This window comes from Emys orbicularis, chromosome 5 (genome assembly GCF_028017835.1).
Source record: "Emys orbicularis isolate rEmyOrb1 chromosome 5, rEmyOrb1.hap1, whole genome shotgun sequence".
Lineage (NCBI taxonomy): Eukaryota > Metazoa > Chordata > Testudines > Emydidae > Emys > Emys orbicularis.
In genome coordinates this window covers 125,644,981-125,662,909 of record NC_088687.1, presented here as the reverse complement: position 1 = coordinate 125,662,909, position 17,929 = coordinate 125,644,981, and the positions used below count along the sequence as shown (strand labels likewise).

General features: G+C 40.8%; 1 protein-coding gene across 1 annotated transcript in view; it reads right to left on the bottom strand.

The window, feature by feature from the left end:
• NOP14 (NOP14 nucleolar protein) overlaps positions 1 to 17,929 on the bottom strand; it is a 46,150-nt gene that overhangs the window by 26,082 nt on the left and 2,139 nt on the right. Inside the window, exons 2-7 of the mRNA XM_065404974.1 lie at positions 12,695 to 12,829; positions 11,057 to 11,198; positions 8,739 to 8,884; positions 6,869 to 7,006; positions 2,250 to 2,372; positions 754 to 885 (exon numbers count right to left, since the gene is read on the bottom strand). Coding sequence (XP_065261046.1) covers positions 754 to 885; positions 2,250 to 2,372; positions 6,869 to 7,006; positions 8,739 to 8,884; positions 11,057 to 11,198; positions 12,695 to 12,829 — 816 coding nt within the window. The remainder of the gene's footprint in view (positions 1 to 753; positions 886 to 2,249; positions 2,373 to 6,868; positions 7,007 to 8,738; positions 8,885 to 11,056; positions 11,199 to 12,694; positions 12,830 to 17,929) is intronic.

Here is a 17,929-nt window from a genome sequence, read left to right as displayed (position 1 = left end):
ACTGACCTCGGAGAGGAGTCTATTTATAGTCTGCCTCATACACCATACCTAGTTACAGGATCTTTATTACTGGTGATTATGCATGAGGGTGTTGTACACAGATGCCATGTACAATTTGCAGCAACCGAGCCCTTGTTTTTCTTGTTAACCAAGTATATCTGACATTGAGAAAATGAAAGAAAACATGAAATCCCACCATGCTGTTTTTACAGGGTCATTTTTCAGAGAGTATAATCATTCAGCTAAGCCAATGCATTCAAAACACAATGATCCCTCCATATGAAGGACAAAGGTGACTTTATGAGAGCTCTGATCCTCCACTGCAACTAAGAGATACATAGCACAATCCAGGGGCAGGAGGAGGAGGCATTGAATAAAGTTTGCTTTAAGTCACTTTTATAATATCACAGTTTAGGACTGTTGTGTACCAGTCAGGTCCTTCTGGGTGGAGGGAAACCACAGCTATAGCCCTTATGCTGGTTGCATAGAAGTGGATGATGTAGGAGCTACAATGCTGATTACACCACCAAGTGATGTCCCTACACTGGGGTGGTTCTCTATGATGGCTTTAGGCTGCTTTACATTGCCAACATGACCAAAGCAGCCCTAATACAGGGAATGAAGTTCAGGTGGAAAGTGCAGCACCTAGATAAAAATAATAAAGTAAACAGAAAAGAGTTCTGTTTAATTTGAAATGATTTTCAATTCATTTCAGTGACTTTGAAAGTCACCATAAAACAATCAAATTCTTACTTTATAAGAAAGTAAACGTCTGTCATCTTTATCCAGGATGAAGCCATCTGCTAAGTCATCAGCTGACATATGCTTGGGTTTCTTTTTGTTCTCCTGTTCATCTTTTCCATGCATTCGACGCAGTCTGTCAGCCTGTGATTTAAAATAAATTCAGGAGAGGGACAATATAGTACAAATGACCTAAATTACTTTGTATGAAAATTTTGGAGAAAATACAGATAATTAAGAAAAGAAAATCAAAGAGAAAATAAATTATTAACTAGCATTATTCACCTAGCAGAGGGGAGGAAGGAACAATAAAAAGCAGAGACATGATAACATATTAGCCTGAACTCTTGATTTTCTTTGTTTTGGTGGGTGGGACTGGTAAATTAGTCTGACTGTATATATTTTAAATCTTATTTAGAAGACATGAAATATATCATTTATCAAAAGCCTTGTGTATCTTTGGTAATGAATTATTTATTTATATACATATATTATCTTAAATACATATTTTGGTAAACGTATTATTTACCAGAAAGTAGTAGCTTCTTTAGAGTTTTATGGTTCTGCAATGTGCATGTATATTTCCTATATTTAAAATGGGTTTGAACAAAATATAAGGCTTTGAAAAGAATTTTAACTCTATGGGAATCTGTCAACTGACTCATCAGGCTGTAACTGAGCCATTACTTATTGTGGGGCATTCCGCTCTTGCCCAGCAATTAGTTGGACTAGGCACTAGAGAGATGCACAGCATGGAAAAGGGGAAAAAAATCCTTCCCCCGCACTTTGATGAGTAGTTACTGTGCACCTCTGTGGTCACTATAGAAGGCTTGATGCTGAGGTAGCCCTGCAGTCCTAATTTGACCCTTCTACGTGGGGAAGATCAATTTACCAGAAGGCTTTTGGACCTACCTAGACCCATTCTTTGTGCACTGATGCACAGGGAGCAATGAGCTCCATATTGTGTAGGGAACATACAAACCTTCCCAGGCAAATCCTACCCCTTCACAGAGCAGAATCACGTTAGCGCAATTGCCAGGGGACCCTTTGCAGCTACAGGAGGGAAGCAGTGCAGGATTTGCCCAGATGTTAATTCAGCTCCTGTGCACCAAACAGGCTCATCTGATAAAAGTTCAAGCACATCTTAGGTCTGAATGATATATAAAACATAGCCAACGTGCTACTTGTTTTTAACTGGGAAAAAAAAAAAAATTCGTACATAACAAAATTACATAGCAAAAGTCCTCTTGCTATGTAATCTCACAAGTCAAGTATTCAGCACATTTTTTTAATGGTCAAATTAAAAATCCATGAAAAAAAGGGTAAATCACAAAATCAGTGTAGTGATGAAAATAGTGCCACTAGAATAGGACAGGGGACTTATTCTCAGATTCGTTTCCTGCAATTTTTAGTATGACTGCTTTCAAACTGAGGTTAAGCAATGTCAAAAAACTTAAGAGGTCACTACCAGTCGGAGGGCTACAACACAATCTGAAACACTCTGGTACCTCTAATTTCTGTAGTCTTTCTTGCTCCTCTTTCGCCAACTCTTCCTCAGTCTTCATCCTGTCAGAGGGTTGCGCCTTCATCTCAAACCCAAGTTCTCGAACAATCATATCATACTCATCAGGCTAAAGAAATACACAATTTCATAATTAATAAATATATTACTTTTCTGTGCTCCTCCACAGGAAGCCCTCTGGCTCGTTCAGGAATGACTATGATTGGCTCTGGAGAAGGCGGGAAGGAAGGCCAACACAATACAAGGTCAAGGGAAAGACTAATGGGTGGAAATTGAAATTCATGAAGACTTCCCCCTCCAGGAAAATTCTCATTCTACAAAACATACATACATTTATAAATATGAAGTCATAAGAAAATATATCCCTTCAAAAATCCCACAGACAAGATATTTAATAATAAAATAATAACTTACATAGCATTTTATATCTTCAAAGCACTGTACAAAACATGAGTTACATCTCTGTTATGAAGGCATTATCCTCTTTTTACAGATAGGGAAACTGAGGTACAGTTAATCAACATGCCCAAAGCCACACTGCAAAATCAGTGGTAGAGATGAAACTGGAATTCAGAAATTCCTAGTTCCCAGTCACACTTGTAATCCACTAGACCATGCCACTTGTCTAAAAAAATTAGAGATAGAAATCTGACAAAATTTTCCTCTTATACTAAACCAGATTATGAATGATCTCCCAAACTGCATACGAATGCAACAGAATATCACTGATTCCCATTTTCTCTGTATTCAACAGATCTCAAAACAAAATCCATAGGGGTCTCACATCTCAATGTAACACCCATTATGCCTATCCCTAGCAAAAAACCTGATCAGTTATTCATGGCGTAACAGATTTGTCTACCTGTTGGAATTTCTGGATTCACTTTCACAATGAATCTACCCAAATCACTAGTATTTCCACCCTTTTTTGTTTAAGTCTCAAGCGAGATTTCATAGGCCAGGTGAAGCAGAAGTGAAGTTACTGCCACAGAAAGCTATTGCTAAGTTAGAGAATTTGTGTACAAAAGACATTTCAAAGGCATTTACAAAGTCAGCCAATATCCTTTTCAAGTAAATCCTTTTCGACCACGGGATGCTATTCGAGGAAGGACTGCTAGGCAGAGATGGCGTTCACCTTTCGAGGAGGGGAAAGGCCCTATTTGGACACAGACTGGCTAACCTAGTGAGGAGGGCTTTAAACTAGGTTCGACGGGGACAGGTGAGCAAAGCCCACAGGTAAGTGGGGAACATGGAGACCTGGGAGATGGGTCGGAAACAAGAGGGAGTGTGGGCTATATTGGCAGAGAGAAAGGAGGGTCAGGACAAAACTGGGAGGCAAGATCAAACCAGTATCTTAGATGCCTATATACAAATGCGAGAAGTATGGGTAATACAGGAAGAACTGGAAGTGCTAATAAATAAATATAACAATGACATTGTTGGCATCACTGAAACTTGATGGGATAATACACAAGATTGGAATGTTGGTGTGGAGGGGTACAGCTTGCTCAGGAAGGATAGACAGGGGAAAAAGGGAGGAGGTGTTGCCTTATATATTAAAAATGTACACACTTGGACTGAGGTGGAAATGGACATAGGAGACGGAAGTGTTGAGAGTCTCTGGGTTAGGCTAAAAGGGGTAAAAAACAAGGGTGATGTCATGCTAGGAGTCTACTACAGGCCACCTAACCAGGTGGAAGAGGTGGATGAGGCTTTTTTTAAACAACTAACAAAATCATCCAAACCCCAAGATTTGGTGGTGATGGGGGACTTCAACTATCCAAATATACGTTGGGAAAATAACACAGCGGGGCACAGACTATCCAACAACTTCTTGGACTGCATTGCAGACAACTTTTTATTTCAGAAGGTTGAAAAAGCTACTGGGGGGAAGCTGTTCTAGACTTGATTTTAACAAATAGGGAGGAACTCGTTGAGAATTTGAAAGTAGAAGGCAGCTTGGGTGAAAGTGATCATGAAATCACAGAGTTTGCAATTCTAAGGAAGGGTAGAAGGGAGAACAGCAAAATAGAGAGAATGGATTTCAGGGAGGTGGATTTTGGTAAGCTCAGAGAGCTGATAGGTAAGGTCCCATGGGAATCAAGACTGAGGGGAAAAACAACTGAGGAGAGTTGGCAGTTTTTCAAAGGGACACTATTAAGGGCCCAAAAGCAAGCTATTCCGCTGGTTAGGAAAGATAGAAAATGTGGCAAAAGACCGCCTTGGCTTAACCACGAGATCTTGCATGACCTAAGAAATAAAAAGGAGTCATATAAAAAATGGAAACTAGGATGGATTACAAAGGATGAATATAGGCAAACAACACAGGAATGCAGGGGCAAGATTAGAAAGACAAAGGCACAAAATGAGCTCAAACTAGCTACGGGAATAAAGGGAAACAAGAAGACTTTTATCAATACATTAGAAGCAAGAGGAAGACCAAAGACAGGGTAGGCCCACTACTCAGTGAAGAGGGAGAAACAGTAACAGGAAACTTGGAAATGGCTGAGATGCTTAATGACTTCTTTGTTTCGGTCTTCACCGAGAAGTCTGAAGGAATGCCTAACATAGCTAATGGGAAGGGGGTAGGTTATCAGATAAAATAAAAAAAGAACAAGTTAAAAATCACTTAGAAAAGTTAGATGCCTGCAAGTCACCAGGGCCTGATGAAATGCATCCTAGAATACTCAAGGCGCTAATAGAGGAGGTATCTGAGCCTCTAGCTATTATCTTTGGAAAAGCATGGGAGACGGGAGAGATTCCAGAAGACTGGAAAAGGGCAAATATAGTGCCCATCTATAAAAAGGGAAATAAAAACAACCCAGGAAACTACAGACCAGTTAGTTTAACTTCTGTGCCAGGGAAGATAATGGAGCAAGTAATTAAGGAAATCATCTGCAAACACTTGGAAGGTGGTAAGGTGATAGGGAATGGCCAGCATGGATTTGTAAAGAACAAATCGTGTCAAACCAATCTGATAGCTTTCTTTGATAGGATAACGAGTCTTGTGGATAAGGGAGAAGCTGTGGATGTGGTATACCTAGACTTTAGTAAGGCATTTGACACGGTCTCGCATGATATTCTTATCGATAAACTAGGCAAATACAATTTAGATGGGGCTACTATAAGGTGGGTGCATAACTGGCTGGATAACCGTACTCAGAGAGTTGTTATTAATGGTTCCCAATCCTGCTGGAAAGGCATAACAAGTGGGGTTCCGCAGGGGTCTGTTCTGGGACCGGCTCTGTTCAATATCTTCATTAACGACTTAGATATTGGCATAGAAAGTATGCTTATTAAGTTTGCGGATGATACCAAACTGGGAGGGATTGCACCTGCTTTGGAGGACAGGGTCATAATTCAAAATGATCTGGACAAATTGGAGAAATGGTCTGAGGTAAACAGGATGAAGTTTAACAAAGACAAATGCAAAGTGCTCCACTTAGGAAGGAAAAATCAGTTTCACACATACAGAATGGGAAGAGACTGTCTAGGAAGGAGTACGGCAGAAAGGGATCTAGGGGTTATAGTGGACCACAAGCTAAATATGAGTCAACAGTGTGATGCTGTTGCAAAAAAAGCAAACGTGATTCTGGGATGTATTAACAGGTGTGTTGTGAGCAAGACACGAGAAGTCATTCTTTCGCTCTACTCAGGCCTCAGCTGGAGTATTGTGTCCAGTTCTGGGCACTGCATTTCAAGAAAGATGTGGAGAAATTGGAGAGGGTCCAGAGAAGAGCAACAAGAATGATTAAAGGTCTTGAGAACATGACCTATGGAGGAAGGCTGAAAGAATTGGGTTTGTTTAGTTTGGAAAAGAGAAGACTGAGAGGGGACATGATAGCAGTTTTCAGATATCTAAAAGGGTGTCATAAGGAGGAGGGAGAAAACTTGTTCACCTTAGCCTCTAAGGATAGAACAAGAAGCAATGGGCTTAAACTGCAGCAAGGGAGGTTTAGGTTGGACATTAGGAAAAAGTTCCTAACTGTCAGGGTGGTTAAACACTGGAATAAATTGCCTACGGAGGTTGTGGAATCTCCATCTCTGGAGATATTTAAGAGTAGGTTAGATAAATATCTATCAGGGATGGTCTAGACAGTATTTGGTCCTGCCATGCGGGCAGGGGACTGGACTCGATGACCTCTCGACGTCCCTTCCAGTCCTAGAATCTATGAAGCTATGAAAAAATGCTAACTCGTCAGGAAAATGTTTGTCTTAAAAATAAACCAGAATATTGTTCACATTTTTATCCAACAAGGAATCTCTCTCAAATTCAACAGCTAATGAAAAAGAACAAAGGGAAGCCATAATTATGATGGACTTACTGGGAGTATAAGTCTTAAAATACTTAATATGAATCCTTTTATTTCTCTAAAATTAGTATCTCCTTAAGATCCTTCCAACCTCACAATTCTGACATGAAACTCCCTCAAAGACTGTAAAATTCTTTCAATTTAACTAAAACACAGGGCGTTTATTTTTAATATTTTAATTAGAAATGATTAGCTACAAATAACTAGTGATCAACTCGCAATCACTACTTTGGTTCCAGTAATGAAGTCAAATCAGTTGTAAGAAAACAAAGCTGTATTGCCAAAACCTTACCTTGGGTTTCTCCTCTTCTTTATCTTTCCTCTCTGACTTGGGGGTTTTGTGGGAGAGAAGGGTTTGGATTTCTTTCCAGTCAGTGTCAAGTTTTTCTGTGAGTTCCAAGGCATTCTCTCTCTGAGTTTGTCTCTCTCTCTAGAAAGATAAAAATATGCATACAACATAATTATTGTTCAACTGGCCAGTAATGTATATAACTGAACAAAGAATACTTCAGAGGACATTCTGCACCAAAATAATTAAAATGTGCAGAATTTTAAAATATTGTGCACAGAATTTTTATTTGTCAAATATATGTGGAGGCTCCAGCACGGCATTGGGGAGCACAGGCCACTGGCTGCACAGAGGTGAGAGATCACTGTTCAGCTCCCCTCCGGCACATGGACTCAGCGATGAGGCTGCACCCAACCCTGACACAGCGCAAGAACAGGGCCTGCCCCAGAAACACCCCAGGGCCCTGCCCCTCCATGCCAGGTGCACCAGGTGTGGGCAAGCAGGCTCAGCAAGGCAGGATCCAAGTGTGGAGGGGCTTAGTGTGGGGGTATCCAGGTGTGGGTTGAGAGGGTTCTATATGGGGCAATCTGGATGCACAGAGGCTTGATGGAGGGTTTCTGGGTGCAATGGTAATTGGACTCTGCAGGGGGGTCCAAGTGAAGGTGGTTGGAGGTCAGCGGGGGGGTCCTGAGTGTGGGAAGATAGAGCTCGGCAGGAGGGCTTTGGTGGGGGATCCAGATGCTGGGGGAGTGGGGCTCAGTGGCGTGGGGATCCAGGTGCAGCTGGCTGGGGTTCGGTAGGGTGTGGATCCAGGTGCGGGTGGCTAGCCAGGGTGGTCCAGGTGCAGGGGGAATGAGGCCCGTTGGGGGGGGGGGGGTTCTGGGTGTGGGGTGAGACTCGGCGGAAGGGTCTGAGTATGAGGGGGTCTGGATGCATGGGGGTTAGGTGGATGGGGGAGCAGCTCCCTATACAGTGATCCCCCTGCAGCTGAAGAGCAATGGAAGCAGGAAGCGCAGGGGAGGAACAGGGGGAAAGAGAGTTTGCAGAGCTTCCTACAGCCAGAGCAGAAATCTGGGGGTAGGTCTGACATGTCCCCGGATGCCGTGCAGGGGAAGAGGAAGTCCTGTCCTCCCTAGCCCAGCCAGGACTAGCAGGTGAGCCTGGTGCAGGGTAGGGTCTTCCTCAGTCCCACCCCATGCCCCACAGTGATTTACCCCTCTGCTGGCTGCCCGGGCACCCGAAACATACTGCTGGGGAGGGTCGTATGACCGCTCTTGTGGCTTCCCTTTGCTTCCCAGTCAGAAAGTCATTTTTCTGCAGGGAAGCAAAGAAATCTGCAGGGGACATAATTCTGCGCATGCGCAGTGGCACAGAATCCCCCCAGAAATAAAGGAAGTCACCTGCAGCATCAAGAGCAAATGAGGTCCATATGTAGTCAAAACCATATATGTAATAAAAAATTAGTTCATATCAACTCCTATTTTGCAGCGTTAAGCAGAAGTAGCAGCACAAACCTGCAATGGGTGACTCCAGGGCAGAGCATGGAAAACGAGTTAACCATGCTAACAGACTTCATAGGTGGAGGGTTTGGGAACCTACAGAGAGGCAGACACTTTATACAGTTTTCCCAAGGTAAACAGCGTCAGGTATATGATTTTTTGGCTCTGTATTTAGAAAGCCATATCCCCTCTGTTTACTGTGCCACCAATATTTTTTCTCCTGTGAAGAGAGAGGATTTGGTGGTTTCCATGTCCTAAAGCTGATAATGGGTTTTATTGAATGTTTTCTGCCTTCTGTAAGTTTTCACATGGAAAATGATGTGGTACTTAATGTTGTCAGTCCAGATTTTTTTATTCAAAGGCTATAAACTCACCTTCTCTTGTTTGGATTTGGCAATCAGCTCTTCAATGAGCTCCTTGCGAGATTTAGGTTTTTCCTCCTCTTCATCTTGTTCCCCAGTGAGTGCTTTCCTACGAAGGAGACCTCCACCCCCTCCAAAGTGAGCAGCAGTTAGCTCAGCTGAAAAAAGAGAATTGAAAGGAATAATGAATCTATAGATTTATGCTCTCCTTAAGCTGTTGGGGTGCTATTTCCCTATTATTAAGGCACAGGAGCAACTGATGGATTCCATGAAAGAATAAAGTTAACCAAGGTTTAAACCCCATTTCTGCAGATAAAGATTGATGCTTGGCCTAAGTTAAGATAAGACTTTTCAGAAAAGGATTCCCACTATGACCTTGGATTTCCAAACTTTGTTAAATTTCCTTTCAAATACACACAGGCAAAAGGTACTTTTTGATTTAAGACAGCAATATAGCACTTTTTATCTGATGGCCTCAAAGCACTTTAATATATTAATTAAGCCTTACAACACTAATGTAAAGATAAGCATTATTATTCCTATTTTACAGATAGAGCACGGAGAAGTCAAGTGACTTGACCAACATTCCAGAAAAGGTCTATGCCAGGAATAGAATGTGCTTTAATCCCCAGACATTGACTGTGTTTAATTTATAAGAGCACATAAACTTAAGCCTGATCCCACAGATATTTAGAAACAATTAATTTTAAGAACATGAGTAATTCCACTGGACTACAAACATGCAGAAGGGTTTGCAGGACCAGAGTTTCAGACATCACAAGGACATATGCCTCATGAGAGGAACCTAGGATAATATGTTAGCCTCAACAATGGATTTTTTTGCTTGTGTTCACTATCCTAACTTTCATTTAAGACACAATTTGTGTGTTCAGTGCTTTTATTCAACGAGTACCCCAAAACAAAATAACCTGAAAACCTGTTTAAAACAAAATTTTTATGTAAAGTGTTTATAATCTAATGGGCTACAGAATTAAATATCTATTTTTTCTTTAAAGCTATCTTTCATCAAGTTAAAAAGAAATCAGCTACTGTTTTAACATAACTAAGGCCATGATCCTGCAATTTGCTTTGCTCAGGTGCAATAGTCCAATAGGGCTTACACTGCATGAACTCCTACCACTTAACTCCTTAGCAGAACATTCACAAACACAATTGTAAGAGGTGTGCACATTTCTATTGACATTAAAGACGTAGATAAACTAAAGGAAGTAAACAAAAAGCAGCCAGGTTGGCTTTTACCTATCTATCTACCCAAACATCGTGCAAACAACCTTTATTCAGTGAGCAATATTTATTTATATATGTAGACCTCTCCAAGCCAAGGGAGATACTTGCATAAATATAGATTACTCACATGACTAAGGGTTGCAGAAACTAGCTCCAGATTTGCCAAATAGAAAAGATAAAAATCAGTATGGAAAGAATTTTAATTTACATCTCCTATGAACAGCTATACCCAAATGGCCAGACTGCAAACAGCTTACTCACATTAGTGAGCACTTATTGACACAAGAAATCCCACTGACTTCAATGAGATTATTTGCATGAGTAACTGCTCACTATTGTAAGTAGAAGGTTCATGATCTGGTCCAAAGAAATGTGTAACACAAAAAAAATTTAAGTTATTCGTTTTAACATGAACAAAAAAATGCATTTTTCCCCTAACTTGTTCTGAGAAATGGCTGCCCTGTTTGTGCTGAAATTTCCCCCTCCCCAAAAAACTATATATATATATATATATATATATATATATATATATATATATATATATATACACAAATATATATACATACACACACACACACAGAGAGAGCATGGAAAATTTCAGCCCATATAGTTGAAGAATGGTAAAGTTATAAAGCAACTGAAAATAGGGTCTTCTTATAATGGAATGTATCAGGCAGCCTCAACTACAGGTGTTCCTATTGGTGGTGCCACCTATAATGTACCATATTTGCAAGCATCCTGGCATCTCTAAATAGTTGATTTTAAACCAGAGTTCATTTTAATTCTGAATGCACTTACTTTAACGATAATCCATATGTGAAAAGTCAATTATGATGTGATGAAATATTATACATATTTCTTAAAATCGCAAATGGTTAAAAATTACAACATGATATTGGCACGTATCAAGTTCTAATCACCACTTTCTATCAGACTAAAGAGAACAGAGATTTAAATCTGAACATTTTCTTTACATTATTTTTTCAATGAAAGCAGGGTACACAACAATTCACACAGCTATATTAACAATGAAAATTACATTGGATAAAAATGTATTAAGGTATCAGTTTGATTTTTCTTACCTGACAATATTCCTCTTTCTTCAGTATCACTGTCGCTATCAATAACATCATTAAGTTTTTCAATATCTGCTAAAGATTGGCCATAATGGGTCAATTCGTCATCTTCATTGAGATTATAGATACTTTTCTTTTCATGATTTTGCTGTGAAAAATAATCAAACCAACCAATTTAGTAATGAGACATTTTTCAGATTAATACCAGTTAAGAGAGAGCACAGGAGAGCCCTATTTCACTTCTCTGTTATTTTAACAGCATTAACAAGCCTACAATTTCATTCAGATACATTAAAGCGAGAAACGGTTAGCGTCTCACAACAGTTTTTACTCTCCATTAAATCCATTGTAAAAACTACAGAATTAAACCAGTGTTGTGAGTAAGTAAGTGGTGAATCAGGCACAGTATTCTGGGGAAGGGCGTTTTTATTAGTTAAAAAATGACTGGTAAAATTACTGAACAAGCAAGCCTAGATTTTGTGTATGTAAAAAGTAAAAAAAGTAAAAAAAAGGTTTTTTTTTAAAATAAAATGTTTCAAGCTTAATAACCACTAAAAAATTAGTTAACCTTCCCAATAACTTAATCTTATTCCTAGAATTTTCTGCACATGCAATCATGCTGCTTAACTCAGGAGTCCAAACATGATGTAGATGGAAGTAGTATTCAAAACCGATTCCATTTCTTAGAGCAGAGGTCCCCAAACTATGGGGTGTGCCCCCCTAGGGGGGCACCGAGGAATGTTCGGGGGGTGCGACTCGGGCCTGGGCCAGCCCCCACAGGGGGTGGGGAGGGAGCACCACCGAGCTTTGCTCCTGGCCTCGGCTGCTGGCCTTGGCTCTGCTGACGGCCCCGCCCCCAGCTCTGGCCCCAGCCTTAGCCCCCTAGCCCTCTCTTCATATCCTCCCCTCCCGGAGCCACGGCCCCACTCCTGGCGAGGGTAAGGGGGGAGAACGAGGTAAAAAGTTTGGGAATCACTGTCTTAGAGTGGTAAGACCCTAAAATGAGCTTCATGGGCCATCAAGGGAAACGGCCTTTTTCAGGAGTATCGGTAAGAACATGAAATAGTGTTTAATGACAGTTAAAGGATTTACATTTTGTGGGAATGAAATTGGATTCTGTCTAGTTTAACTCCCAAAATCACAATTTTGTAAATGTTAAAATAATTCAGTTTTAAAATCTTTATTTTGGATTGGGCTGGTCAAAGATTTTCTGGGCAAAAACTTTTTCAATAGAAAAATTGATTTTTGACAAAACAGTTTTTTCATCAAAAATGTCTCCTTTACATAGAAAATTTTGATTTTTCATAAAAATCCTCAAATCCCCGACAACCAAACTATTTCAGTTTTTGGCCAAAATTTTTTGGTTTTCTTATTTCCACCAAAAATTCTGAAATTTTCTATATATTTTTTTTAATGATCTCTAATTCTGGAATTCATTTAGATTGAATAAAAGATGCAGATAGGCTTTCAGAAAACAGAATGTGTGGGAGTAAAACAATGAAAGTTAGGTATGGTTGCCATGTTATAGGTTTTGGTAGAATCCTTAGGGGCCAAGCAATGTATTATTTACAGAAAGCTTTATTTGGCAAATTAAAAATTTCTACATCTATTTTTTTTTAATTATTTTTCATTCCTATACTTTACCTGTCGTTCCAAAGCGAACCTCTTCATCATCTTCTCCTCTGGGCTTATTTTGGTATTATATTCACCAAAACGCTTATCTTTAAATACATTGGACTTTTCCCGTTCTTTGTATTCTTTCAGCAAAGTTTGTGTACGCTGAAAAACAGATCAATGCATTAACTTAACAAAAGCACACCTGAAGCCAATGAATTAAGGTCTAATTTATTCAAACACATACACACACAGAATATGAGAACACTACAGTTGAATATAAAAAGACCAATTCTAATCAATACCGTAAATTTATTTTTTTTTACCCTTATTTCATTCAATGATTAGTATACTTTATTATACTCCTAAAACAACTATAAACAATGCCAATGAAGAATTGTCATCTCAGTCCAGCTCCTCGTGTACAAGAAAGAATCTATCTATATAAAACCTCAAACAGAGTACTAGCTGAAACAATTGTTGGCAGCCTCAGAGGAGAGGTCAGTAATCAAATAGGTATAGATACTGAGCTACCTATTTCACCCTGAAAGCAGACCCTGTAGGTCAGCAGTGAGGTATATTTGGAAGGTCAGAGTAGGGAAATTTGGCAGGCCAGTGTGGGGATGTCTATATTGTATCTGTTTTGCAGATAAATAGAGAGCTACACCTCTTTCTAGTGCTGTTAATACAGTATCTTATATTAGGACCTGATTTGACTTTTTTCTTAAAGGGAAAAAACCCTCAAGAGCTTACTAAACAAGACATTTAGTTTTCCAGTATTAACCATTTTAAAGTTTTGTAATACCTGGGCCAATATTAAAGCAGGCGGGAAACTAGTTTACCATCTCTTGCTCTCACATTGCAATATCACAACCCAGGGGTCGGCAACCTTTCAGAAGTGGTGTGCCGAGTCATTTATTCACTCTAATTTAAGATTTTGCGTGCCAGTAATGTATTTTAACATTTTTAGACGGTCTCTTTCTATAAGTCTATAATATATAACTAAACTATTGTTGTATGTAAAGTAAATAAGGTTTTTAAAATGTTTAAGAAGCTTCATCTAAAATTAAATTAAAATGCAGAGACCCCCCAGATCGGTGGCCAGGACCCGGGCAGTGTGAGTGCCACTGAAAATCAGCTCGCGTGCTGCCTCTGGCACGCGTGCCATAGGTTGCCTACCCCTGTCACAACCCATACATTTTCAGCAAGCTGGCTATCTTCAAAATTAGGTTCAAAAAGGTCAGCGGCAATATAAAACATTAAAAAAATGTTTAGCTGATTCCTGGGGAGAAATACTATTGTTTATTATTATTATTATTGTGAACTCTCAAACTACTGTGGACAGCAAAATAGCTGAAGTTTCTAGCTATAGCCTTTTACACCCATGTCACAGATGCAGAATCTGCAGATGTCAGGATTACTAAACAATGGAAGTCTTACTTCATATGAGAGACTGTAGAATTTATGTTCCCTTTCCATCCGTTTATTTTATGTCCATGTATATAATTTTCAAGGAATTTTTAACAAGATGCAGTTTCTCTTTGTAATATTTTTAGGGAAAAACAAAAACAAAAAAACACTTCTCCATCTTGACACGTATTACGCAGACCCTTTCATTGATTACCTTTATTTACAGTAACTTTATCTCATACAGGGCTTCTCAAGGGCTTTCAAAGTATACACGATGATAAATTAAACAACAGTTTCCCCTGTGCTCTAGTATCTCTCAGATAGATTTGTTTTTCTTTTGAAGGAGATCTCTAAATTCTGTTTGCTGATGGATGGTATATACCAGGGGTGGCCAAACTTACTGACCCTTTGAACTGCATACAACAATTTTCAGAAGAAGTTCAAGAGCTGGGGTGCACCTGCTGGGGCTCGGGGCTTCAGCACTGCTCCAGCTGAAGCCCCAAGCTCCGGCAGGCGCCTCCTACGGGACTGAAGCCCTGAGACCACCCCCATCCTTGTTGGGCAGAAGAAGCCACAAGCCCCATCACCCCCCACTGCAGGGCAGAAGCCCTGAGCTCCCCCAGTCTGCTAGGTCGAGAATGGGGGAGGGCATACGGGCTCCACGAGCCACACTTTAACTGTAAAAGAGCCACATGTGGCTCATGAGCTGCAGTTTGGCTACCCCTGGTATATACATAGCAGGAAAGTAAAGGAAAATAAATTTATTTAACACAGATTCAATACAATCCAGTACTGTATTTACATCACTCATGCTGTACTTGCAGATTGGGAAGTACTTTTGGTGCCTTCAGTAAGGGATGCATCAGATTACTGGGCTCCCAGACATATAGTATGTATGTAGTCAAGATGCTCTCTAATGTGGTGGTGCTTTTGGCTATGGACTTGGTGTCAAGTCAGAGTAACCACTCTGATTTTGCTGTCTGTGGCCTATTATTTATATATTACAGTAGCATCAAGGAATCCTAATCAAGGAACAGGCACTATACAAAGAAGTAACAAAGAAGACAGTCCCTTCCCCCAGAGTTCACAATCTAGGATATAGAGAGCAGAGGATGCACCTGACAGATGAAATAAACAAATTGGGTAAGGGTAGTTTGATAGATAAGATTACACAGAGTTTAAAAGAAAAGCAGAAGTCTTATCTCAACACTTGCCTAACTATTTCCTTTCCAATGATGGGAAACTTTAAAGTAGTATTTTTTTTTTTTTAATCAATGTTCACGTTGGGTACAGGTCCTTTGTAATCCAGGCTTATTCCTCTTTGTCTTCTCAGATAACTGTGTTTTCCATAAAGTAAAAAATGTCTAAGGCTCCATAGTGCAAAGACTTAAGCACATCCTTACATTGAAATCAAAGAGACTATAAATATTAATGAAGTTAACATTTGACAGCTTGGGGCCTAAACTCCTACTGCAAAATAAACCAGTGTTTCTCAACCTTTTTGATACCAGGGACTGGCTTGCTGCCTTCCTAAACTGTGTCAGGGAAATCTGAGGCCTGGCAAGGAGGCTGCCATGGACCGGTCGCTGAGAAACATTGGTATAGACCATCTGGGGAAGTTTGAATCTTGTCTGAAGCTGGTCTATACCTAAGATTTAGGTCAACCTACACACATTGCTCAGGGCTGTAAAAAATTTAATGCCTCATGCATCAGTTAGGTTGACCTAATCCCCACTGTAGATGCAGCTAGGTTGATGAAAGAATTCTTCCATCAATCTAGCTACTGTCTCTTGAGAAGGTGGATTTACCATAGCAATGGAAAACCCCCTCCTGTCACTGTAGTGTCTACACTACACTGGCATAACTGCAGCTGTGGCACAGTAGCACAGACATACCCTCATCTGTAAGTCCAGCAAGCTACAATATTATCTTCCTTGGACAGTAAGCCTGAATCACTTATGAGGCAGTTTGGGAGCATTTATGTTAGATTTCCTACACTTCTTATATGTTGACTATGAGCCTTAGCAAGGTGAAAGGAAATGAAGGCTTATGTATTTTCACCATTCAACCAACGTGGCTGTAGTTTTCAGTGATTAATAAGTCACTACATCCTGAAGACAGAGCTCTGACCTTGATATCAACAGCAGGGATAGTCATTAACAGTAGAGCCGGTCTCAGGGTGTGGGACATACAGAACTCACTGAGACATTCTGAGTTTTCATGAACTCATGAACACCCTTAAAGGGGCATTTTGAGGCATCATCACATTGCATCCTGACATTGTCTACTCCACAACACCAGTTCGACCAGTGTAGCTTGGATCAACATAATAATCACAAAAAAGGATTCTGTAGTTAAGAACGGCCATACTGGGTCAGACCAATGGTCCATCTAGCCCAGTATCCTGTCTTCAGACAGTGGCTAGTGCCAGGTGCTTCAGCGGGAATGAACAAAACAAGCAATCATCAAGTGATCCATCTCCTGTCGTTCACTCCCAGCTTCTGGAAGAGGCTAGGGACACTCAATGCATGGTGTTGCATCCCTGCCCATCATGGCTAATAGCCATTGAGGGACTTATCCTCCAGGAACTCATGTAGTTCTTTTTGAACCCTGTTATAATTTTGGCCTTCACAACATCCCCTGGCATGAAGTTCCACAGGTTGACTGTGCATTGTGTGAAGAACTTCTGTTTGTTTTAAACCTGCCACCTATTAAGTTGAATGCTGCCAATTTCTTGTGTTATGTGAAGGAATAAAATTCCTTATTCACTTTCTCCACACCAGTCAAGATTTTATAGACCTCTATCATATCCCCCCCTTAGTCATCTCTTCCAAGCTGAATAGTCCCAGTCTTTTTACTCTCTCCTCATTCAGAAGCTGTTCCATACCCTCTAATCATTTTTCTCTATACCTTTTCCAATTCCAATATATCCTTTTTTGAGATGAGTTGGGGGTGGGCGGAGGGACACCAGATCCGCACCTAGCATTCAAGATGTGAAAGTATATGATGTATATTTCTTTAGGCTATAGCATTTTTCATCTGGGGGTCCAAAAAGGCTTTATAATATTAAGGCTCACAATTCTTGAGTGAGGTAAATGTCATTTTCAAGTCAGAGAAATCAAGGCACAGAGCAATCTTTTTGCTTGACAATTTTCCAGAGCAGGGATGGTTTATCAACGTTTATACAGCACTAACTAAAATGGGGCTCCAGTCCTCTCTGGGCCCCTTAGATAATACTGCAATGCAAATGTTCATTGTTATCATCACCACCATCAACAAGTAGAATAAAGTGGCTTACCAAAAGTCACAGAGCAAGTAAACAACAAAGGCTGGAAAAAAATCCCTACTCACTGGCCTATACTCTATTCCAGGGCTATAGAGTTTGAGAATGCGGCTGTACTAGGGCTACCATATGTCCGGATTTCCCCGGACATGTCCGGCTTTTCGGTCTATAAATAGCCGTCCGGGGGGGATTTTTAAAAATCTAAAAATGTCCGGGATTTCCCCCCGGTTCCCCCCGGTCGACTATTTATAGATAGAAAAGCGGCGGCCAAGCGCCACTGGGCACCCAAAGCCCCTTCCCGGCTCCCCCCATCCCCTGCAGCCTTACCATGCTGTCCGGCTCGCAGCTGTCTTCCCCCTCCTCCCCTCCCCTGAACGCTCCGCCCCCCTGCTCCTCCCCCTCCCCTGCTTCCCGCGAATCAGATCTTTGCGGGAAGTCTGAAAAGAAGCAGGGGCAGGCAGGAGGCAGCAGCAGGTAAGCTGGGGCGGGGGGGCGCGAGGAGGAGAGCTCCGGGGAGGCACGGCCCTGGCCGAGCGGCTCCCTCTGGCCCGGGCCGAGCGGCACCCGGCTGC